Source organism: Dasypus novemcinctus, chromosome 7 (genome assembly GCF_030445035.2).
Source record: "Dasypus novemcinctus isolate mDasNov1 chromosome 7, mDasNov1.1.hap2, whole genome shotgun sequence".
Lineage (NCBI taxonomy): Eukaryota > Metazoa > Chordata > Mammalia > Cingulata > Dasypodidae > Dasypus > Dasypus novemcinctus.
The window spans coordinates 78,895,721-78,922,481 of NC_080679.1; the positions used below are offsets into that span (position 1 = coordinate 78,895,721).

The window sequence follows — 26,761 nt, forward strand, 5'->3', positions numbered from 1 at the left end:
TGGTACTGCATACATTTTTTATTAAACCCAATGTGATACAATCATTTAATATCCAAAAAGTAATAATTTACAAGTATTATGTACAAATTAAGAATATTTACAGACTAGATACATTTAAATTACAATTTTAAATATAATTTTAGAAAACTGGCAGTAAAATCTTGATAAATGAGTTTTTTCTTAATTATTAAAAACTCTTTTAAAAGCTTATTCTATAAAACTATTCTGTGCCTTTTACAAGGTAACTAGTAACTTTAATCTTGAGATATCTTTAAATAGAAATCTAGGTCAACTCAAGATCAACTCATTACTTCCCAAAGTCCCTGTAGGGTGAATCCATCCTTCAATTTCTCTATTGCAAGCCCCAGTTCTTCTGAAAATACAGGTTCCCGATCTTGTTGCTTTTTGAGAGATAAGAAGATAAGATGGGAATAGAGAAGGTGGGCAAGGAAGAGGAAAAAAACAACAAAAAAAATAGGTTTCACATAAGTTTGTGAATACTAAAGTTGAAATAAAGAAAACTTTTTTCATATACTTTAGGTAAAATGTCCTTACCTTGTTGCCATCAGCAAAATAAGCCTACAAGATAAAGAAAACTGTATTTCATATACTCCACATACATTATAATTTAGATCAATGGACTGAGGAACAGGTAATTAATTTATGGAATGATTTTGTACATAATTTACTGTGTTATCTAATGGTTTTCTCACCTCTCCTTACAATGCTGGTAGCAAAATCATAATATAATTTTGTCAATTATTATTAACATTTCTAAGAGTTAAGCTTTAGGCTCTAAAAAAAAATGTGCTTTGGAATTAGTGTATAATTACAGTTGTTAATTTGAAAGGAAATTTAAAAAAAAACCTTAGAAGCTATAAAATGGTTCCCCTATTCTTGGTTTAGAAAATAATGTTGATGAAAAAAAGAAATAAAACTAAGCAATCAATCTGTGCTCCAATGTGCCAGCAAATGCATAGTGTTAAGTAGTAATAGTATACTTTTTCATACTAACACATAACACTTCAGTTTCAAAACATTTGTTTTCAGAAAAGTATTTTGGTCAAATTCAAAGACTATAGTAAAGAGAAGGCATTATTATTATTTTGACTATTAATTAAATCATACTAATATGGGAAAAGGAAAGTTTATTTTTCAAATGCATATCCTTTAAAAAATCTATAAATCGAAGGGAAGACCGTTTCATAAAGATTATAGAAAATGTGGATTTTAAGTTAATTTACCTATAATTTCTAACGTATTTTGTTAATGTAAGATTTGAAAAAACTTTTCACATATCTGAAATCCTCTGAATAACTGAATTCTCAAAATATTCTTACAAAAGACATTCCCTCACTTGAAAAAAAATTATCCTTGAACTCATATTCTAAAATATTCTCAAAAGTCTCAAGTTCTATGACATTTTACCAAATTAAATCATGAAGTAATTAAGCATGACTGATAGAAATCATAAGAAATTTAGTAGTTCTCTTGTAACGCTCACCACGAAAGCATCTGTGTGATCATCAGCATCTATTTCTACATCATCCTGAATTTGTTCCACCGTCAGAGCTTCAAGGGGCTGTGGCTGAAAAGCAGATGATATTAAAATGCGGCATAGATACAATATAAACTAAATCATTTTTGTAAAATGTGCTTTGAAAATTTTCTTTACCTACAATAATTACTCAAGGTTTACAAAACCACTGCAAAGTTATATTTTTCTATTTAACACCAACTTCAGTAATAAAATGAGTCAGTTAAATTTAAGCTTTAAATATGAAGTAAGGGGAAGCGGATTTGGCTCAACTGATAGAGCATCCTGCCTACCACATGGGAGGTCCAGAGTTCAAACCCAGGGCCTCCTGACCCATGTGGTGAGCTGGCCCACACACAGAGCTAATACATGCAATGAGTGCTGTGCCACGCAGGGGTGTCCCCCATGTAGGGCAGCCCTACATGCAAGGAATGCGCCTCGTTAGGAGAGCTGCCCCTAGAGAAAAAAAAGCACAGCCTGCCCAGGAGTGGCACCACACACATGGAGAGCTGATGCAGCAAGATGACGCAATAAATATGTCAGTATCACCAAAAGAATTAGAATGGCAAATTTATACATACTTAATATGACAGATAATATTGTTAAAGAAAAAAAGCACTCACTTGACTTTATATGATTCTCTTTCACATGGTTAATAAAATTAAGTTCTCTATAACAGCATATTTTCAATTTTCTCAAATAATTAAGTAGGATTTGTAAAAAGTAAAAGAAAGATTTTTATAGGATATTCTCAAGGTAAAGGAGAATAAAACTGAACTCAGAATGCATAGGATTACATATAAATAGTGGAACTGGGATTAAAAATTTGTCAGGATCCCAAGATCATGTTTGTTCTAAATTATTCCACAGGCAAAAGTAGTAACGTCTTGGGGAGTGGGTGAAGATCAATGGTTGAGTACATGCTTCCCATGTATGAGGTCCTGAGTTTAATCCCCGGTACCTCCTTTAAACAAAACAAAACCAAAAAACTAGGAGTCAACAATAAGTTGACCAAATGAGTTTATCCTAAGAATACATGGTTGATTCTAACAAACAAAAGCCAATTAATTTAATAAACTATATTCATAGAATTAATGAAAAAAGGCTTATGATCATCCCAGTAGAAACATAAGAAGCAGTTGACAAACCCCATTACCCTTTATAGTAAAAAATGCTCAACAACCTAGGAATAAGAGGAAACTTCTTCAACCTGATAAAAGGCATCTATGGAAAATCCCATAGCTAACATCATACTTAAGAGTGAAAGACCAAAACCTTGCCCCCTAAGATGAGGAACAATTAAAGATGTTTGCTCTTGCCGCTTCTATTGAACATTATACTGGAGGTACTGGCCAGGGCAATTAGGCAAGAAAAAGAAATAAAGGATTAGAAAGAAAGAGGTAAAACAATCTCTATTCACAAATACCATGATCCTGTATGCAGAAAATCCTAATGAAACTACCAAAAAAACCCCCAGAACTATTAGAACTAATAAACAAGATTAGCACATTTGCAAGATAAATATATCAAAAAAATTAGTTGTATTACTATATACTAACAAATTGAGTAATCTGAAATATGAAATTAAGAAAATAATTCCATTTACAATTGTGAAGATAGCAATGAATGATCTATAGATTAGGTGTAATCCCTATCAAAATCCTAGTTCCTTTTTAGCAGAACTTGACAAACTCATCTTAAAATTCATAAGGAAATGCAGGGGCCCAGGATACCCAAAAAAGTCTTGAAAAAGAAGAGCAAAGTCGCAGGTCTCACACTTCTTTTCACAATTTACTACAAAGTGTCACACAATATTAACAAAAATTAACTCAAGGGAGAAGACGTAACTCAAGTAGTTGGGTGCCTGTTTCCCATGTATGAGGTCATGGGTTTGATCTCTGCTACCTCCTAAAAACAAACAAGCAAAACAAATGAAAAACCCATCTCTCATTGGGGAGCAGATGTGGCTCAGTGGCTGAATGCCTGCTTCCCATATATGATGTCCTGGGTTCAATTCATGGTGCCTCCCCCTCTCCCCCAAAATATGTAATAACAGTGACTGCAGTTTGAATAAAAAGAAAGAGAGGAATAGGAAATCTGGAAGAGACTGGTATAATTGGCTGAATGTGTAAAATAAGAAAATGAGAAAAATAAAAAAGGAAAACTACAAGGGTTTGAGCATAAGGGACTTTGACAATGGAATTAAAATCAGCAGATGCTGCCTTTGAGAAAAATGATAGGGCCAGTTTTAGGCATGTCAAGGTTAAGATGCTCACTCAAGTCCTAGTGTATCATATTGACTTGGGTAATTAAAAACTTGATGAAATTACTAAAATAAACTTTGAAATGAGAAATTGAATTGGTGTTTTTTGGATGCACACCTATGTGAAAATATACAACAGTACCTGGAACCATAAGATGAGAGAGTATGTCAAGATTAGAAAGACTTGGGAGTTATCCACCAATGTGTAAGTTGGAGAAGGTGGAGGATCAGGACATTTCACTGAGGAAGATACAGAGAATATAGAGTGAAAGATTGAGTGTGTTGAAAGAACTGCATGATGGGAAGAAAAGGATGGTTAAAGAGGTGTCAGCCAGGGCACCAGCAACAGAGGGTACAGTACAGTGAGGATACCCATAATAGGGCAGACAGCAGGGACACTGAGGAAGGAGCAGACAGTGGGGCCCTGGTGATAGGGCAGACAATTAGGGCCCCAGCCGAAGAAAAGAAAGCAGTGGAACCTCTGATAGGATAGTCAGCGACAATTTCAGTGATAAAGTGGACAGCAAGGGCACCAGGAATAGAACAACTGGTAAGAATGGACAGTAATTGTACAAATGATAGCAAGGACAGTGAGGGCATAGGCAACAAATGGGACAGAAAGACACCAGCAATAAAATGGTTAAAATGGGCACCAGAGATAGAGCCACCAGCAAAGGTACTGTGGTGACATCTCTGATGGAGAAGATTGTGATGACATCTCTGATGGAGTGGCTTGTGAAGATATCAGTAATAGATCAGATGACAAGGGCCTGGCTAGAAAGGCTAATGACAGCAAAAAAAAGAGATGGTTTACCCGGTGAGCAAGGACTACTGCAACCAGAAATTATGAGGAAGGCAAAAAGCAGACATGTGGGCATGATATTAAAAGTATGTCTTAAGTGGTAGGGCAGAGGCACTGATCAATAGGAATGTACACCAGCCATACTGCTGGAGCAGAGTCCTGGATTTGCTAGACTGTAAGGCACTGCAGGAAAAGGATGCATCCAGGAGGCCTGTAAAATCTGTCCATGCTATCCAGGTTGCTTATGTGGAATAAAAATAAAGCTGACAGAGTGAGAGACTCAAGGCTGGCCTACCTTAGTGAAGCCTTGGACATGGAGACTTATCTATATAGGCTCACCTATGTGAGCCTCCTGTTAGGAAACAGGAGGTAGGGACAAATTAGTGATGGTTCAGGGGCATGCTCACTGAGCAGAGTTTGTGTATTCATCATTTTAAACACAGGTTAAAATTAAATGGTATGTTATATATTTATACCTGAATTTGATAGATTTGTGTAAAAGAAATTCTTCAAACTCTTTATTTCACATATGGAACAATTACCTTTTCTTCCATTTCATAATCCACTCCAAATATAGGACTGGCAGAATAGACTTTGTGAAGTGAATTGATTTCCTTAACTGATTCTTGTAATTTTTCCACAGGATCTATTTTAAAACCAAGAACATATCCTCCACTCTGCAGGAAAAAAATAATGAAAAAAAAACAAAGACTGAGGAATGGTATTTATAATGTATGATAAACTATAGGTCTAGCTGTCCCTATTTTAGAGCATGACGTATAAGTTGATTTTTTAAATTAAGCTTTCTGTTATGAAAAATTTTAAGTGTTTTAAGAAATGGAGAGAAGAGTACATTGAACTTTCACGAGCCATAAGAGAGCTTCAACAAGTAACATGTGGCCAACTCCCTTTCATCTAAAACCTCCTCCTAGCCCCTCAGGAAAAGATCCAAAGCTGATATTTTAAAATGAAAAATATTCTGTATGGGAAGCAGATGTGGCTTAACCAGTTGGGGGCCCGCCTAACACATGGGAGGTCATGGGTTCGGGTTCTGATGCCTCCTAAAAGAAGACGAGCAGACACCCACCCCCTCTGCAATGGGCTAGACGCTGCCCTCACTGCTATGAGCAGATGCCACAAGCCAGCAGCTGCCACAGCCCATGTGGAACAGATGTGGCTCAGCACTTGTATCTCATGTGGGAGGTCCCAGCTTTGGTTCCCAGTGCCTCTTGGAGAAGGCAAGCAAATAATGAGCAGACAGATGAGAGAACCATCTGGGGGAGGGGGGGATAAAGTAAAGAAAAATAAAGTAAATTTTTTAAAAAGGTGTAGATTACAAAGGCCAAGAAAACTAAATTTTTCTTAAGATAGGCCTTAAAAAGAGGGTCTTCTTTTTTTATACATTAAAAGAAGAGAAGCAAAAGCCTATCTGAGCTATTTCCTTGCAGAATTAGGAAAGAAACTTGACCATAGATTGTTGGAGAAGACAGTTATATCTGCTGCTATAAGCAGAAAAGAATGAAGTAGCAAACTGTAATAGGTTGAGAGCATATGCTTAGCATTAAGACCACACACTTTTGTGTTCAAATTCTGGTTCTACAACTTACTTTCTAGCTGTGTGATGCTGGGAAACATACTTTCCTTACCTTTTTTTTTAAAACAAAAAATATAACATTTACATCACTGTGAGGATCTCTCCTTTTGTGCTCTTTTTTAGCCACACCTACACCCTTCCACCCTGGACCCTTCTTTAACTCTGGCATCCACAAATCTGGTCTCCATTTATATCATGTTAAAATTTCAAGAATGTTATACAAATGAAATCATAATAGTATGCAACCTTTTTGGGTAGACCTTTTTTTTCACTCAGAAGTTTTCTGAGTACATTCAGATTGTTGCATTTACAACAGTGCTTTCTTTTTTATTGCAAAGTTTTATTTCATAGTATGGATGTACTACTGCTGGTTTAACCATTCCTTAGTTGAAGGACACTTGCCTTAACTTTCTAAGCCTCAATTTTCTAAACACAAAACAGTTATTAAGTTGTTGTATTAAATGAGATGATGTATGTATAACACTTGGTACAGTTTCTGGCCCTCCATAAAAAAAGAGAGTAGATGGTCATGTTTAAACTTAGAATTTATAAGAGAAGTAATTTCTCTTATTTAAGTGTATTTCTGTAAAAACCTGGTATTAATGGGGTGCAGCAGTTTATAAATAGGCACAATATAATCTGTGTCTAAAATCTCAAACTGTGTCTATGAGTACATGTATTTGTATACATGTTTCTGAGAGACAGTCCTGGAAATCATTTACACCAAAATCAAAGCCTAGCAATGCACCTCCCATATTGACTAGCTGTGAGTCCTCTCTAAGTCTTAGTTTTCTCAAATGGGGAAAAAATAGTAACTTTATCACAGGGTTTTACAAAGATGGAGATAATGCATGGAAACCCTTTAGCACAGTGACATGACTGCCATTAAAAATAAAAATGATGGTCATAATGATAATGAAAATGTCTGTTCAACAAAAAGACATAAGCAGGATTCTTTCTATGGGAAAAACTATGACTTTAAATACCTTTCATATATGAAAAACTTTTCATATAACTTCATAATATAGCTAATATTCTTCTTGGTGGTAAACTGCTTACTATAAATCTAAACCATCATATGGTTTTTAAAATCTATTGAAGACTAAAAAAATGTAAAGTATCTTACCTGCTGAGAGCTTTCTATGACAAGAGCTAAGCCAAATTTTGAATCTCTAATCTTTATTGACCGCTAGATATAAAATAAAAGAGAGAAAAAAGGCAAGCTTTTATTATCTGGTAGTTGTGATTCTTTAACACAGGTTTTTACAGAATAACTATTTTCTGACAAGATAAACTTGGTGACCATTAAAAGAAAAGAATTCTTCCTCTTTTCTTTATTATTCTCCCACAGAGATGTAGTAAATGAACCAAGACTTATACTGAAAATAGGTAACAAACTTGTAAGGCAATAAAAAGAAGACAGCTCTGAAATTTGTACAAAATTTTCTGACTCAAATACAGCCCCCCCCCCCATGTATAGGGAGTCAACAAATTTACTAAATATTTTGAACCAGGGCCAGCAATTTTTTAGTTATGAAGATCCAGTGTCTTTTGTGGCTCCTAAGACTGGGTTAGTTTTCAAAGTCAGGAGTGCCTTCCATTTCTCAAATCATAGGTGGATAAATTCTTAAAGAACCTCCATTCCACTTATTTATTTATTTATTTATTTATTTATTTTTTAAAAACAAGTTTCTGAGTATTTGGTCATTATTGCCACTTTTGGTTAGTTTTAAAGACAAACATAGTACTATTTTTAAGGGCAAACACAAAACAACAAAAAATATCAATTTCATTAGTAGTTGAAAACTAAAGAGTTCAACTGCATTTTATTTTTTTACCATAATAACTATAAAACTAATAAAAATGTTTTTGCCTTCCAAGATTTTCATAGGGCAACAAGAAAGGCTGAGATAGACTGAATGTAATTATCAACAGGAAAATGTGACATGAGAATTAAGACATACCACACTGTCCAGACAGATGGGTTATTAGAAGTTGAAAGAGGGATAGAGAGAGAAAAAGAACGAAGAGAGAAAGGCTTTACTGGCAACTGTTATGAAAACCTGGCATTCCATCACTTTACCCCCTACTAGGAATATACACAGTCCTGGTTAAGTACCACAGAATATTGGCACCTGGCTGTCAACAGGTAATCAAACCAGGTGATTGTGAGTTACATGGGCTGAAGGCAGTATATATCTTAATAGTGGCAATGTCAATGGCTGAGGCCTAGAGCTAAAGTTAGAACATGACTGCTGCAGTGACAGACTGTGATGATATCAGATTGCAAGTTGTTTGGGTGAGGCTGAATTCATTCCAGAGGCCATTTTTGGCAACTTTATTCTTAAGGAACAAAATATATCCTATTTGAAGAACAGAAAGCACTGGGGTGTTTACTACTCAGTAATTATTCAGCATAACAGAGGTTAGGTTAGGTAGGTTAGGAAAGCTATAATGCATGTAAATACAATATAAAAAAGCCATGAACAATAAAAACACTAATTTATCAAATACTTAGGTAGACTCTGCTTGTTAAATCTTACCAGACCCTGATAATAAAAATTCTTACATTTTTTTAGATGGTTAGAAATAATTACATTCAGTCTATCTCAGCCTTTCTTGTTGCCCTATGAAAATCTTGGAAGGCAAAAACATTTTTATTAGTTTTATAGTTATTATGGTAAAAAAATAAAATGCAGTTGAACTCTTTAGTTTTCAACTACTAATGAAATTGATATTTTTTGTTGTTTTGTGTTAGCCCTTAAAAATAGTACTATGTTTGTCTTTAAAACTAACCAAAAGTGGCAATGTGAATGTGTTGCTTTTCCCGACCAGACTGCCTCCCTGATGACAGAACTATGTACTGGTTCACGATTTTCATAATTGTATTTCCAGCACCTAGCACAGAGTAGGTGCTCAATATTTGACATATGAATGAATGATCAGATATTTTAAAGTAACTCAGAAATCAATTTAGCAAAAGATAGGCATGGGAATATTTTGCCGAGAATTAGTTTTCTCATGGACCAAGAATTCTCTTAAAAAAAATAAGACAACTTTCAGATATCACATACATTGTATCTACTCAGTAAATACTGAAGAAGACCTTAATCTTAAAACTACTTGTGCTCTACAAAAAGAGCAATCCTAATAGGATAACCTCAGTTTTTCATGAACTATTTTTATGTTCCATCTAATCTGCACTTGAGTCCTATAAGTAGTTTCTTCATGTAAAATTTCATTCTTCAGCTTACTGGAGTTTACTATTTGTTTCAATGAATTATTTACTTAGAGCAGTAACAGAGTAAAAAGAACTACACTTTACCTACTCCCAAAACAAACTTGTCTCAGATATAGTTAATTCTTATTCTGGATTTTATTAGTCTTAACTGAATTTATTCTAAAAGTAATATCATTAAAAACCATTATGATTCCTTTCATTAAATCTGTAGCTTGCATTACAAGCTGTATCTGAGTACAATGAAAGCAGTTAATTCATGGAATTAACGAATTCATTCTGGCTTTTAAAGAATTTGGAACAGAAAGTGGAAAGAGAGCCAAGATAAACTGTGTGGATCAGTGTGCCAAAGTCAGGCCAAGGGACCACCATATCCTCATGGAAAGGTTATGGAAAAGCCCTATGAACGGAATCCTAAAAAGACACACTTTACTCTAAATAACTATTTTAATTTTTAGAATCCAGTATATTTTCTCTTAACAAGTTGATAATGGCACTATTTTCTTTGAATATAAATGTAATTGGGTGTTGAATATAATGTAATTTACTGAGTTGAAAGACTAAATTAGCAACATTTTAAAGTATATTCTCAGCTAATAACTGTTCCCTCTTAAAAAGGGAGAGAGAGCGCTCATTGCAAAAGTCCTGTTAACTGCTGAACAGAATCAAAACAACAAGGTCACCAAAATGCATATACTTACAATCTGCAGATATGGTATACTGACATTAAAACTGTCATTCATATTTGCATGCCACACAATTCTCACATTGGTAACAAAAAAGGTTCCTAAATTTCCCTATAAAGAGAGTAACAAGAGATATATCAATGACCATTTATTTGGATACTGACAATTACAACATCAATAAATATCAGACTTGAGTATTATGGAGTACCAATGACTTCATCCCTCATTGGATGGCATTACAATTAGATGACTAAGAGCATGGACACCAGAGTCAAGCTGCCTAATCATTACACCGTCAGTACTTAGTAGTTGCGTTACCACAGGCAAATTTCTTCTTTGTGCATTTGTCAATTGTGAAATGGAGATTTGATTAAATAACTGAAGCCCTTAGCACAGTGCCTGGCACATAATAAGTATTCTATAAGTGTTAGATATTACTATAATTATTATTCAAAACCTGGAATAAGTCAAGGCAAAGGAGTGTGGCAAGAGACAAAATACGTGATAACCCCTATCAGTCCACAGGAGTTAGCTTATGGCTCTTTAACACTTAACTACCCATGAAAACTATACTCTAGTTATCACATGACCCCTTAATAGCTATTCAAAATACCCCAGTATGACAGCTAAAGTTTCTCAAAAAATCCTTGAGACCTAATAACACAACACAGAAATTATTTGCTTCTACCATTTATCTATCTTTCTCTACACATTCTCCTAAAACACTGAGAGAAATTTATTTTATACTTTGAAGTTGGACATAAAACATTAACTCACAATCAAGCCCCAAACCTAAGAAGTTCCTTACAGTGATGACCAGATTTGAAACATCAGAAAAGAAATCCTATTCCTTAATCATAAATATATGTACATGCACACATTTTTCCCCTCTGCTGTCATAGTGCAAGAAACTGTTATACTGAATATTTTAGCCCTCATTATTCCCTCCCCAAATTCCATTAATCAATAGTCTAAATTTATGTCACCATTTCCTCTTATTTATTTATGTCACAATTTCCTCTTATTTAGAAAAAGAAAACAATTTGCAAAATTTTAAAATAGGAGAGCACATTTTATTTGCTTTATTATTTTTCAATAAATACAAGTTAGGATGCCAATAGCATCCTTATTTTCAATAAAATGATACATATGATAATCTCAGAATATCTTTTTAGTTGACTAGCAAAAAAAACCAAGTTCCATGCTAGGTGGTATGGATATAACCAAGAACAGAGTAACTCCACCCCTATCTTTATAAAGCCTACAGTCTAATGTGGAGTATAGAAAAGCTATATATTTTAGAATAATACTAATTTAGATTGGTAATTGCTAAGTACAGACTACATAAGGAGTACACAAAAGAAACTTTCAGAGAGTAACATCTGAACTACAACTTAAAGCTTGTGTCAGTCTGCCACTGGGTTTTGTATGGCCTGCAAGCTGAGAATGATTTAAACCATTTAAAAATGGTTAAAAAATAGTCAAAAGAGTATCATTTCATAATGTATGGATAATGCATGAAATTTCTATTTTAGTGTCCACAAATTAAGTTTTATTGGAACACAGCCATGCTTACTTGTTTGCATATGGTCTATGGATGGTTTTGCCCTAGAACAGCAGGATTCAGTAAGTGCAATAGACTGTATGGCTTGCAAAGCCTAAAACAGTTGCTCTCTGGTCCTTTATAGAAAAAGTTTGCTGACCCTTGACCAAAATGATGAGAAGTTATTTATATAGAGAGCTGTCTATATCCTACCTCTTTATCATAGTTTAAAATCATAACTTTTTATATGAGAAAAGGCTATCATATATTTACAATTAAAGTATATATTAATGATTCAATGTTTAACTAGCAAGAAGCTATTCATACAAATGCTATACAGCTACAACAATGATTTTCAGTCTAATCAAGGTTATAATACAAAGGCTGGAACTATTTTTAGTATGGGACGCAGACTTGGCCCAGTGGTTAGGGCGTCCGTCTACCACATGGGAGGTCCAAGGTTCAAAGCCCAGGCCTCCTTGACCCGTGTGGAGCTGGCCCATGAGCAGTGCTGATGCGCGCAAGGAGTGCCCTGCCACGCAGGGGTGTCCCCCGTGTAGGAGAGCCCCACGCGCAAGTGTGCGCCCCGTAAGGAGAGCCGCCCAGCGCAAAAGAAAGTGTAGCCTGCCCAGGAATAGTGCCGCACACATGGAGAGCTGACATAACAAGATGATGCAACAAAAAGAAACACAGATTCCTGTGCCGCTGACAACAGCAGAAGCGGACAAAGAAGAGGACACAGAAAATAGACACAGAGAACAGGAAGGGGGGGGAGGGAGAGAAAAAAAAGAAGACTGTAGGGTAGCAAAGTACAGGGCAAAGAACACGGTTCCAGGAAAAATTAAATGTGTGAGGTCACATAATTCTTTTCTTACCAATAAGTGAAGAAAGACAGAACTGAATGATCTCTAAGATCCATACCAGCTCTAAATTCAATATAGATCAAAAGTTGCTTAAAAGAGTACAAAACCAGAAAAATACAAAAATCAGAATATTTCATATCAAGAGCTATAATGCTGATTTCAACAATTAAAGTTGAATGAATATAGAAATATAACAATGAAGGGAAAATTGGTCACAGCACTGTCTCAAAAGGTCCATTAGTTCTTTGTAAAATACCTGATCACTGGACAAATTCCATACTCCATTGATTTTATCATATACATGTTCTTGTGGTAATAATCTTAGTTGCTTATTTTGAATTAGTGCACTTCTCAATTTAAAATCACGATACATTTTAGAAGTTTCATATGCTCTATAAAAAAAAATGAACAAACAACCAACCCAAAATGAAAATGTGGCTTACAGTTTTATGTTCAACACACAAAAATTATAAATTAAAAAAAATTTTTTCAATGTATTTTAGTGATTATGGTTTTCTTACTGGTTTGCTATTTTAGTGTGGTATTCACACATTTTATCTCAATAATCCATGTTTTAGATATGTAATTTTTTTTTAGTAGCAAGAAAATTTAATGTAAAGCAAAGCACACACTCAAGAGGAGTGCAAGCATACTCATGAGTCGCAGGAATCATACCACATACGTAATTTTTAAGTATATATACATATGGCATAAATGAGAGGAAACAGATTTTTCTCTTTAAACTGAAAAAATGTTATGTATTATAGTAGGTGTGTTTTTACTATCAAAATACTTCTCTTTATTTCTCTGTTTTATTCAAAGGCACCATTATTCTTTTGACACAAACAGGATTCCTATTACTTTTCTCACTGCAAATATTAAAAACACTATGCTCACATCTACCTTTGTATAGAAACTGAATGAATCTGTACCAAATCCAAATGGGACCCTGGTAAATGTGTGTGTATGTGTTTGCAGGTCTATGCATATGTATGTCTGTGTGTATGTAACATCTCTACGACTTTGTTTACTTTTCATGTTTCTCTTTTGATAAAGAATAAATACAGGCTCTCTCTGCCCAGAGGAGCCTGCACCAAACATTGGAGTTTATTTCCATCTTTCTCTCTCATTTCTCAGTAAGCTCTGCTCTTCCCCCATTTCCCAAATAAATCCCTTTTACTGGCTAACGAAAATAAATAAATAGATACATGCACACATACAGAAAGAAATTCTGGTTAATTTTTTATTAATTCTAATTTTATTCCAAATTAAAACAGGCTAATTTGCCCATTTAATAAGAGTAATTAAAGGAATTTCTTAGCCTTAGTAGTTTTAGAAATTAGATAAATTATAATACTTGTTGTTAAACTTGTGGTTTTTACTTTTATCAACTTTCTAAAAAACTGTGAAAAAGATACCTATGAATCTGAGTTTTCTTTAGTGCTATTATTATCTCTACTTAGCCAGTGGGAAAGGGGAGAATGGAAACGATGCTGTAAATTCGTTCGTGGGGAACACTCATAACATTTTATAACACATGATAACAGTTCCATACTCCCTTCATGCTCTATTTAAATCTTTATTTCATAGCACTTCTCCAAGAAAAGTGAAATAAAGAGCTGAAGTACAGGTATATGCCCAAGAGAAATGGTAATGGCTGCATAATCTTGTGAATATACTAAAAACCACTAAAGCTTACACTTTAAAGCAGTGAATTTTATGTTATATGAATAATATCTCAATTTAAAAATTAAACCATTATATAGATAAAAAATCATAAACAAAATTTGAAAATCAAATAAATTAGTAAACTATGAAATAACATTTGCAACATATATAACAGACAAGGGCACAAATAAGAAATTTAGAATAGAAAACTACAGATAGCCAGTAAATATATGAAAAAATGCCAATATCACTAGTAATAAAAGAAATACAAATTAAATCAATGAAATGTGTATTTTTTTGCCTGTCATCTTAGCCAAGCTTTTTTTAAAAAAAGGGATGGTTAAGAAAAAAAAAAAAGAGCTGAGGTAGTGAAAACAGAAGTTAGCAAACAAAATCAACAAAACAAAAACAACAAAACTCTAGGGAAAACACCCAAACATGCTTTCTACACTGCTAAAAAAAACCCATATATATATATATTTTTCCCCCCCCATCTATTTGCATCATTGTCTTTTTGGTGTGCCTCTCTGTGCATGTCTGGGACACCTTTTTTCTTTTTTTTTTTTTTACCAGGAACCCAGGTCCTCCATATGGTAAATGGGAACTCAATTGCTTGAGCCATAGCCATTTCTCAAAAAATAATCTTTTTAACTAATGAGTTACCTTACTTGGTTATCTACATTGAATGACTTTATCTATGTTGGTAGTCAATTTGATGGAATCTTCAGGAGAAATTTTTATAAATCTTAGTTTTACATTTATTTTACAAGTACTTTCAAAGTGTTTATAGAATGATGGAAAGTGTTCTTTTTTGTTTTCATATTTACACTTTTTTTAAAATAGAGAAGTTATGGGTTTATAGAACAACAATGCATAAAAGATAGAATTCCCATATATCATCTATTTTTTTTTATGTGGTACCAGGGATTGAACCCAGGAGCTTGTACATGGGAAGCAGGTGCTCAACCACTGAGCTACATCTGCTCCCCAATGAGAGTCAGTTTTTCCATTTGTTTGTTTTTCTATGTCTTTAGGACATGGGAAGCAGAAGCTCAACCACTTGGGCTACATCTGCTCCCCACCATCCTATTTTAACACTTGCATTGCTGTGGTAGAAATGTGTTTTTAAAGGAGTATTCAGGATATTTCAAATAGAGCTTGGAGGTAGACAGCATCACACTTCTAAACTCTGTCCTCTAAACCTTAATATCATAGAATTGCCTTAAAAATATCCAATAGTCCATAAAGTATTACTATACCTGTGTACTGCAATGACAGAAGTAAAAAGTCTAGGACTTCCAGGAACCACATTTGTGAATATAAACTCAAAACGAGTACTGTTACATTTTGTTAGTATATAAAGAGCTTCAGTTTGGCCTCGTAATTTCTGTAAGGATACATTTATTTAAAAGTTCAGATTTTAAGAGTAACTTTTCATTTATAGTGAAAATCATAACATTAAGCTCAAATATCTAGTATCTCTTAATTATACATATTTCAATAAGATTTTTCATACTTACAGAGTTAGCAGTCCTTGTTGTAATATTCAACACACAGTTGTAACCAACAGCTAAAATTCAAGAGATAAGAACATGATACAATAAAATGATAAAAAGTACTTTCTAAAAATCATAAATTTGGAACTTTTAGCAATTAAAAATTAAACATATAGAGAAATACAACTTTGTAAAAAATTTTTGAAATAATTTAAGTTAAATAAATTAAAAGAAATGAGAGCCAATTTTATCTCCTTGAACAAAAATGGCAAATAGGAAGGCTTCTCTAAAACCTATATATTATTAATTACTGAAAATTTTAGCACCACTATGTCAAAAGAAAAAGTTTAGCTAACTACTCTAAAATAGTACTAAAAATAAGTGAGCCATCATTTAACACAATGAAAAACTATATATTTATCAGAGTTTAGAGATCCCTTCTTTCAGATCATAGGAAACGTATTACAGCAAGTTGTCAAAGACAAGCAAAAAATAAAAACAAAAGTTATTCGATGCTGCTATGGATTGAATCATGTCCCCCACAAAGACAAGTGTTAAGTTCTAACCCCCAGTCCTGTGGATATGAATTCATTTATAAATAAGATCTTCATCAAGTCTACTAAGATGAGCCCAAACTGAATCAAGGTGGGCCTTAATCCAATATGACTGGAGTCCTCATAAGCAGAGGAAATGTGAGCACTGTCTGAGTAGGAAGCAGAAGGAGAGAGATGGCTAAGTGACGGAGGCAGAGACTGACTTAAGGAATGCCAGCAAGCCACCATCAGAATGCTACAGCCTTCAGAGAAAGCATGATTGTGCTGACATCTTGATTTTGGACTCTAGCCTCCAAAACTGTGACACAATAAATTCCCATTGTTTAAATCAATCAGTCTGTTATTTATTACGGCAGACCTAGCAAACTGAGGCATATGTAAAAGTCTTAATCTTATACACGTCCAAGAGACAAAATGGAACAAGTGAAAAAAATAATATGGATCACTTCTTTTGACTATGATGCAAACTGTGGTTACTCTATGATTTCTGACATTTTTATCAATTTAAGATTTCCACATATTTCATGGTACAGCTTATTCAGTATAAAAGCCACTCTGCAAGTTCACTTGACAAAGAATTTTTTTCTTGATAGTTATCTAACAAAGATACTTACAAAGATTGACTCTGGGTAAAGCTAAAGAGTGCCAGATTATTCTTAAATTTGTTACTAAGAGTCTTCCTAAAAGCAAAAAAGCAAACAAACAAAAATAAGTTAGCTTAAGTAAGGACACATTATTGAAGTACACCATGAAGTGGATGCAGAAATTCTTGCCCAGTATTAGCAGCAACACATATAGATATTTTTCATACTTTTATTTTTTTTTACAGAAGGTATGGGTTTACAGAATAATCATGCATAAAATATAAGATTTCCATATACCACACCACCTGTTGGTGTGGAACGTTTTTACAATTGATTAGAGCACTTTTTAATAATTATATTATTTTTTTAAAAATGAAAGTTACCTTTGTTACAATTGATGAAATATTATTACAATAGTCATATTAACTATTGTCCATAGTTTATATTAGGTGCATTTTTCCCATATACAACCCTATTATTAACAACTTGCATTAGTGTTGTACATTTGTTGTAATTAATGAAAGAATATTCCCATACTTGTACCATTAACTATAATCCATAATCTGTAACAGGGTTCACTATGTTATATATTCCTATGTTTTATCTTTTAATTTCTATTCTAGTAACATATATGACCTCAAGTTTCCCCTTTCAACTATATTTACCTATGTAATCAGTGCTGTTCATTATACTCTCAATGGCTACCACTACCATCCATCCATAAACCTACCTTTACAATCAACCTAATTAGAAACTTTGTACAAATTAAGCATCAGTTCCCCATTCTCTACCTACATCTATCCCTTGGTAACATATATTCTAGATTCTAACTCTCTGCGTTTGCCTGTTCTAATTGGTTCATATTTGTGAGATCATACAATGCTTGTCCTTTTCTGCCTGGCTTATTTCACTCAATAGAATGTCCTCAAGGTTCACACATGTTGTCACATGCATCAGTACTTCATTCCTTTTTATAGCTGAATAATATTCTGTCATATATATAACCACATTTTGTTTATCCATTCGGTTGATGGACACTTGGGTTGCTTCCATTTACTGGCAATTGTGGATAATCTCACGTGAACATCAGTGTGCAAATATCTGCTAGAGTCCTTGCTTTCAATACTTCCAGATATATACCTAGCAGCAGGACTGCTGGAGCATGTGGTAATTCTGTATTTATCTTTTTGAGGAAATGCCAAACTGTCTTCCACAGAGACTGTACCATTTTATATTCCCACCAGCAATGAATGAGTGTTTCTATGTTCATAGTCTCTCTAAAACTTGTAATTTTCCATTTTTTTCCCTCTAACAGTAGCCATTCTAATGGGTGTGAAATGATATCTTATTGTGGTTTTGATTTACATTTCCCTAATAGCTAGTGATATTGAGCATCTTTTCTTGTGCTTTTTAGCCATTTGTATATCCTCCTTGGAGAAATGTCTACTCAAGTCTTTTGCTCATTTTAAAATTGGGTTGTTTGTCTTTTTATTGTTGAGTTGTAGGATTTCTTTATATATTCTGGATATTAAACCCTTATTGGGTTAGTCATACATTTCTTAATTCAAAATATTTATTATATATATATTGATCCTATATAAAGTACACAATCACAGAGAAACAAAAATATGAGGGGTACGGAAGGGATACAACAGGTATTCACTGCCAACAGCTGAGTTTGACTCAGACTGAGTTAGGTGAGATTTGTGTACTAGTCTTTTGTCTTGATGCAAGCTGCTCTGGAGATTTTAGCAAGTCATATATATACATCTGAGAATGAGTATGGAATAGAATAATTACAAAGCCATTCATTTAATTACATTATTCAAAGATTCTCACATACACACTCATCCCCGCCCTATGAATGCTCTATTTGACAGTTTCCACTTAATTAAACCATATATTTATTTACACAATTTTGCTATTAACAAACTGTTTTGCTCATATGAAGTTGTGGCCAGGGTGAATCTATTTAAGGCTTTGTGCTTTTCATTCTTAGCATCAAGTTGATGATCTAATATTCTAAGTTCTTGTATTCAAATACAAAGTTAGATAAACTTCATTTCTCAAATTATGTCCTATGGGACGATTACCCCTGTAGATGTTCCAAGAAAAAAAAAAGTCAAATAAATTGAGCATGATAACTATATGTCTTAGAGATTTACAGTATCATTAGCATATTAAAAGCTTTGAGATGTCCTGAAATAATAAAACTTGTTAACTTTGTTTAACACATGTCTCCAATTAATTAAATCAAAGGATTCTTTGATGAGTAATCTGTAGCTAGGTCATATGCTCTCCTCCATGAAAACCCTAAAACATCTAAAATCAGAGAAACTAGGACTGCATGAATACTGGAGTGACATGGAATAGAAAAGGAGATTCCAAAAAGAAAGGAAGACACTTTAAAAAAAGAGTGTGGAAAAATCACAGGATATGTTTCAAAAATAATAAGTAATGCAGCATAGCTGGAATGTAAGTTTCACACTAGATCACAGATAAATAGACACTGCATCTATCAGAAGTCCAACAGAAAACATGCACATTCACATTAGGATAACTGAGGTTTATTTACAAGAGAATTTACTACAAAGGTATGGGTGGCATGTTGGGAACCATAAGTTGACTATGCAGCAGACTTGCTACCAACTCAAGCCCAAAGGGACCAGGTGAGGAAGCAGTTAATGAAATCTGGAAGGGTCCTATAGAGCTGACTGCTTTGAGAAGAGTGACATAGCCAACCTGTCACAAGAAGAGAACCAGAACCCTCATCTCACTCTCTTGCCTTCATTTTATCTGCTGTGGTTCTTCCACCTAGAAGCCAGAAGGTATAAGGAGCCCTTTGATGTAATCTATACAAGTCATCCTCCCCAAAAAAGGGAAAAAGAATGGAAAAGGGTGTTGGGTCTGGAGAAGGGTATGATGCAGGCAAGAAAGGTTATCTGTGGCCAAACTAGAAATACTGCAATGATAGATCAAGAAATTCAGACTTAGATCTATTAGCAATGGAAGCAGTGGAGTGGGGATAAGGAGTTCAGAATTGGGGTTGGGGAGGACTGAACATATTTGAAAAGTGAATAATGTGATCTTAGCAATTTAGAAAGCAATGTACACAGTTCAACTAATCACTTACTAGCTATATGACTTTGGAAAAGTTAATTAACCTTGTTGTTCCTCAGTTTACTCCTCTTAAAAACCAGGATAGTAATGCCATCTACTACATTTTTTTCATATTATTATTGTTAAATGAGGTTATATAAATGTAACATAAAAGACTTGTTACAGTGACTGACAAATTGTAAACACTGAAAATGTTAACTGCTACTAGTATTGTTAATATTTCAGTTCTTTACAAATTCATTTTTTATGACATTTTGCTATTGTGGATACCTTGGGGTTTTTTTTGTTGTTTTCTTTAAAAAAATTTTTTTAATGCCATTTCACCTAGAAACCTATCATGTTTCTACAACTAGGCTCTATGAGCTAAAAGTCAAGAACTTCTATTGATTCGTTTATATTTTTCTATTAAAGGATTCCAGGAAGAATTATGGACTGGGAAAGGTTTGCCTTACAAAACCACCTACCAACTCCATATACCTGTTCTTCAGCTCTTGGTACATTTTCTACAAGTCTCTAGAAGTTTTATGTTGCCTTTTTTTCTGCTGAAAGAACCTGTCCTACAGCTCTAAATGCAGTGTAGTACACATGGACTCTTTTCTCTCTCTTCCCCAAACACTAAAATATAGTTGTTTCCGTTTTCCCAAGTCTCCCAAGCACTGAAATATGGTTGTTCCAGTTTCATTCGCATAGGGCTTCAATGCATGAAGCTAATCTGATAATTTTATCTCAGGGTATTTGCAATTGAAAATGGATTAAATGTGTTAATCTTCTTGGGTTCTTAGGGTTTTAACTTGGGGTCTCCTGAACTTGACAATGCCTTAACTTGGTCATTTTCAAATGAACAGAAGTTTCTGAGGTGTGTGCACAGATACAGAGTTATTTTTATTCATAATAGTATTCCAGGCACTGTGGTGATTTCTGCCCGGAGAGTTTTTTGCCCTTCTTGCTCCAAAGTACTAGTAGAGAATCCTGCATTCAATGAATATTTGATGAACCAAAAAAATGTTATATTATCCATAGTCTTTGTATAGACTGGTAGGTAGACTGTCAATAAGAGTTCTTGCCAATCTGAATGAGATAAAGCAAACTTGCTTGCCTTGGCATCTTCAATGTAACTCAGGTTTTATCAAGATATGCCCATCTAGAGATTACTATTCCCCATTTGTGCCTTTTTCCAATAAGAGAGGTTTATGTCCCTCTTAAAACTCCTCTTCCAAAGAAAATTTTTTTAGATACAGTAAACTGCCCACTCACTATCACCCATTTCTTTTTCCTTGAAGAACAGTAATAATACCTCTAAGCCTTGCAGATTGCTGGTCACTGGATCCATGGAAACTGCTGTGTACAACTTAGACTTTTTAAAACTCCAGCATAGGGGAAATTTTATTTGGGAGGAACTCTGGGGTCCAGCCCTGGTTGTTATTCAGTGACATTCAGAGCAGTTTCACAGGATTTTTCAGTATTTGAACTAACAATACACTTCATAATATAGCACTATATTTGCTCTCTGTGTGTCCAACTCTAAGTGTCAATTTTAGAGGACTGTGCATTATTTCTGCATTTCTTACAAGGAAGCATGGCTCTACCTACCATAGCTATAATATACTTACATTGCACTACCCTATATCCTTTCTGTGGGGAAGCAGATCCAAGGATCAGAAATACCCTATGACAATTGTGGACAGGGCTCCTAGGGTTTGTTTATTATTTAGAGAAGTTGTGGGTTTACAGAACAATCCTGCATAAAATATAGGATTCCCATATACCACCCTATTATTAACACCTTGCACTGTTACAATTGGGAGCCTAGGGTTTTAACAGTTATGATGGAGAAAGCTGATGTCAGAAGCAGAACTTATGGAAGGTCCAAAGTTCTGAGAGAGAACCTATGTTTCCTGGCTAAAGGGTTAAAATCTACTCTTTCTTTTGTTAAGCTTGAAAAAGTCTCATATGAATTGAACTCTTCCATTCTCACATTACATTTAAATATGATGCTGTTTCACAGCTTATTCTCTAAGATGATCTGACATTTGTAAATTAAACTAGAAATACAAAATACATTAGAAAATGTTACTTACCTCTATCCCCATTATTTCCTTTCGTGTCTTCAACTGAATCTAAACAATCGATAAGGACTTCTCCAGGTCTTGTTTTCATTTGTCTAAAATAAATATAAAGGCTTTAGTTTTATAGCTACAACTATAGTTGCTACAGTCTAGTTAGGAAGAGAAGAGACATGCATATAAAATAGCAAACAATATAAATGGTACCATATCAAATGTTCACGCATTTGAAAATTGAAACTTTATGAAGCTAGAGATCAATGGGGCCAGGAGTGACCAGGGGCACTTGGAGTAAGCCAAAACTTGAGGACGGGTTAGGATTTAGAGAAATAAAAAGGAGAGAGAGGAAATTCCATGATAAAAGACCAGGAGTAAAAAAATGATAAGTGATAGTGGGAAGACTGGTCTGTTTGGAGAAGAATCCATATTTAGAGGTATGGGTCTTATCTTGTGCACAGTGGAGAATTCCTAGAAGTTTCTGAGAGAGGAAAGGAAACCAGGCAGTTAAAGAAGGAATAGGTTAGACAGAGAGAGATGTATTAAAAGAATCACCAGGATTTGGTAAACAATTAGAGGAGACAAGGAAATAAAGAATGAAGAATAGCTTGCTTACTGAAAGAACACATTTAGAGGATCAAAAACAAGTAGCAAAGTGGATTTGGCCCAACGGATAAGGCGTCTGCCTACCACATGGGAGGGTCCAGGGTACAAACCCAGGGCCTCCTGACCCATGTGGTGAGCTGGCCCATGCGCAGTGCTGATGCGCGCAAGGAGTGCCCGGCCACGCAGGGCAGTCCCCCGCGTAGGGGAGACCCATGAGCAAGGAGTGCACCCCGTAAGGAGAGCCATCAAGCTCAAAAAAGTGCAGCCTGCCCAGGAATGGCACCGCATACACGAAGAGCTGATGCAACAAAATGACGCAACAAAACAAGACACAGATTCTGGGTGCCACCAACAGGAATACAAGCAGACACAGAACACACAGCGAATGGACACAGAGCGCAAACAACTGGGGGCAGGGGTTGGGGAAGGGAAGAGAAATAAATAAAAAAAAAATAGATTAAAAAATAAAAAACAATTCTGAAATTAATTTTAAAAAGTTAAAAAAAAAACAAGCAGCAGAATATCTGGTAAAGCTTTCTAATATTCTTCACACAGACAACTCAATTAGTACTAGAAATACAGATATGATCACATCACTTCCCTGCTTAAAAGCCTTCCATGTAATCCCACTGCCTAGAAAATGAAGTTCACAATCTGGCCAATCAACCTTTCCATTTGTACCTCTATCTTCTTCTGTCACAAACCCTGTCTTCTAGCCAAAGAGATTCATACCCCTAAGACTCTGCTTCTAGTTCTTTTTCTTTTTCTTCTTCCTGGAATACTCTCCTCCTGTCTACCCTGACAAGGTCTTGCCCATCCTTCAGGGCCCAACTCAAATACTGTTTCTTCTGTGAGGCATTTCCCAGGCAGAATTAACTGCTCTATCTTTTGTTTTCTGTTCAATTTTTTCAGGAGTGTATTGACCACATTTATTATAGTTTGTTGTCTATGCGTACCTTTTGCACTAGATTAGGCTGGAAGGAGGATCATTTCCTATTATTTTTGTATCTCCAGGTAATAGAACAGTAAGCAGCACATAGTAAGCATTTATAGTAGTTAATAAACTGAAATGTTCATGGAATAGGCTTTTGTTTGGATTAAGAACCCTCCAAGAATGCCAGAAAAGTCATAGAATGTGTACAATATGCAACTATGGTTTCTAATTTTACAAATCTCTTTCCCTCAATGTCTTGGAGGATCAAACACTTATGTCAAATGTCTTCAGCCACATTTAAGCCTGCAAATTGTATCAATATTATGTTTTTCCATCTAAGAAGGTGCTGTCCATGATGGGAAACTATATGAAGCAGGTACGAAGCTCTATTTCATTAACTCAAGAACCTTAGCTTTACTGTTATTTCCAAAACTCAAGATCCTATCCAGGCAGGTTTTTTTCAGAATCTTTTGGTGAGGAGGTTTCCAAATATCTTTAAAGCAGAGTTCAGAGCAGGGGTTCTTAACAAGGGGTCTGTCTGCTTGAATTGGAATATTAAAAAAATTATTCTTGTGGGGACATGTTGGTAGGGGTGTGACATATTTATTAAATAATACACAGTGTAGTGTGCACTTAATAAGGGCTCCATGGTTTTCACCTGACTGGCAAAGGCATTTGTGAAACACAAAAGATTAAGAACCCCTGGTTTAGAGGAGCTATTTTCCATAAACACAGCTTCTGTTTGAGGGGCTCCTTCCTGTTGGTGAATCAGAGGAATGGTTAGATAAAAGCCTACTACAGACGTAGAGTCCAAGTCGTCAGGAATTTTGAAGAATTCTTACTCCCACTTCCCTCATTTTACAGATAAGACTCAAGCTTAATATATTAATTAGTTTATCCAAAGGCCTACAATGTGTGGTTATGTGGTTACCCCAGATCTGATTTTAGAGCCTTGATTTCTTGAGTCCCTCCCCTACGTGTCTTTTTATTTTATTTTTTTCCTTTTTATTTTCTTTTAAATGTTACATTAAAAAAATATGAGGTCCCCATACACCCCCCACCCCACCCATACCACCCCTCCCACATTAACAAACTCTTCCATCATTGCGGTACATCCACTGCACCTGGCAAATACATTCTGGAGAACCACTGTAGCACATGGACAGTGGTCCACATTGTAGTCCACACTCTCCCCCAGTCCACCCAGTGGGCCACGACAGGACACACAACGTCCAGCATCCGCCCCTGCAGCACCACCTAGGACAACTCCAAATCCTGAAAATGCCCCCACACCATATCTCTTCTTCCCTCTCCCGACCATCAGCAGCCACCGTGGCCACCCTCTCCACATCACTACTACAATTTCTTCCCTTACTAATCACAATAGTTCCCCAGCAAAACACCAGTAAGTCCACTCTAATCCACACTCTATTCCTCCATCTCGTGGACCTGGGATGACTATGTCCAGTCTCCCTCTACATCAAGAGGGGGCTTAGATTCCACATGGATGATGGACGCAATTCTGCTTGCAGCTGTAGGCACTCTTGGCTTGCTGGTGTGGTGGTGACCCTGTTCACCTCCCTGTCAGCTGGCCAGGGTTAAGTCCAAGAAAGCAGAGGGTAGGAGCTGCAAGTCCGCTGAGGCCCAGGGCCTGGCCGTCACATGGCCTGTCCTACGTTTCTTCCACCACACGAAACTGGCACCCAAAGCTCACTTGGGTATAATGGACAGTCAAGCCCTGGGTGGTTCCTGCCGCACTTGGAGTCAGCTTCCTGATACTCCCCCACTCCCACCCACGGTCAGGACCTGCCAGGTTCGCACGGGACCGAAATTCGGTAATCTAGATGCGTTCCTGCTAGGTCTGTGGATCTCTCACGACTCTCTCTAGGGTCAAACAAGTACCACAAATATCCTCCCACTTCAGCGAGGGCGGGCGCCAGCGGCGGGAGCCCAAGGCCCGCTCGCGAGCCCCGAATTCGCGTCGCGGCGCCCTCTACAGGCTCCAGGACTCTGGGGAACCCAGGCGACTCACTGAGAGGACACATCGAAGCGGACGTCCCGGTCCTCCCAAAGAGCGTCTAGCACCGACATAGTGACAGGGACCCCAGGCTGGCGCTTTCCACAAGGTAGGCGGCCGAGAGGCGTCGCGTCGGCTCCAAGGCAACAGGCCACCCCTGCCACGAAGTCTACGGTGAGCCCCGAGACCCAAGCTTCCGCGAGGTAGCGTGTTCGCTTTCCCCTCCCTGGCCCTGCCCTCTCTTGTTAACTAATCGGTTTTGAGGCTTTGAAGCTGGATTGCGAAAAGCCCTGGGGCATGCGGTTGCTTCTGGGTAATCTTCCTCGTGTTCAAGTAGCGGTCCACAAACCATTCCACCTCTTCCCACCCCTGCCCACCGTCCAGAAAACTGGGCTTAAAAACTCTAAATTCCTTTCCCGGCCCCACCCGATCTGCCCCTGCTTACTTTTTCCAACTGATGTCGTCCTCTCTGCTCTTTACACTTCAGCCGGGCAGGGTTTGGAGACTTGGGAGAGTCCCTTTTCTCTGTCTGGAATTCTGTTTTCCCCAGATCTTTGAATAATGGGCCCCGTGTCAGTCAGGTCCCAAAAAAACTTAACACAGGCCTTTCCTGATCTATCTATCACCCTCTCCTGTAACTTCCTGACCCAATTCACCACTTTGAACCGTGCCAGTGCGTAGTAGGTACTCAATAAATACTTTTTGAATGCATGAAAGTGGCTTCCTTCTCTCAACTCATGACAATTCTTTAACACAATGGTTCTCAAAGTGTGAGACCCTTTAGGGTCCCCAGGATTCTTTCAGAGGGTCCACAAGATCAAAACCATATTCATAAAAATATGAAGATATTATTTGCTTTATTTACTTTCATTCACTCCTGAATGTACAGGGGAATTTTCCAGAAGCTACATGATGTGTAGTTGAATGTGGAAGGAGATAGACTCCACCTACCTTCTAACTCAGACATTAAAAAAAAAAGATTTGCAAAAATGCTAGCGTTATTCTCTCACTAATTTTTTTAGAAAATGTGATTATTTCTAAAAATGTTATATATGTTAATATATAATGACTTTATTATTACTTTTTAACGAATCAATTTTTGAAAAATGTCTCAGCAAATATTGAGAGAGATATCCCATATAAGCAAAAGCTCTTTTGGGTTCTCAGTAATTTTTTTAAGGGTATGAAAGCGTCCT

General features: G+C 36.0%; 1 protein-coding gene across 1 annotated transcript; it reads right to left on the minus strand.

The window, feature by feature from the left end:
- On the minus strand, positions 1-25,733 carry BBS5 (Bardet-Biedl syndrome 5). The gene is made up of 12 exons (XM_004460803.4): positions 25,581-25,733; positions 22,027-22,109; positions 16,859-16,924; positions 15,715-15,764; positions 15,454-15,581; positions 12,783-12,918; positions 10,136-10,231; positions 7,323-7,385; positions 5,145-5,279; positions 1,505-1,588; positions 556-579; positions 1-401 (listed from the first exon to the last, which is right to left on the minus strand). The coding sequence occupies exons 1-12, from the start codon at positions 25,637-25,639 to the stop codon at positions 300-302; spliced, it is 1,026 nt and encodes a 341-aa protein (XP_004460860.1). The 5' UTR covers positions 25,640-25,733; the 3' UTR covers positions 1-299.
- Between the last annotated feature and the right edge of the window lie 1,028 nt (positions 25,734-26,761).

Excerpts from the sequence above, each read along its gene's own strand:
- BBS5 (XM_004460803.4), bottom strand. The coding sequence starts at position 25,639 with ATGTCGGTGCTAGACGCTCTTTGGGAGGACCGGGACGTCCGCTTCGAT. Across the intron at positions 16,925-22,026 it reads AGGAAATAATGGGGATAGAG|GAAGACTCTTAGTAACAAAT; the intron begins GTAAGTAACATT and ends TTTTGCTTTTAG. Across the intron at positions 10,232-12,782 it reads GGAATTTGTCCAGTGATCAG|GGAAATTTAGGAACCTTTTT; the intron begins GTATTTTACAAA and ends CTCTCTTTATAG.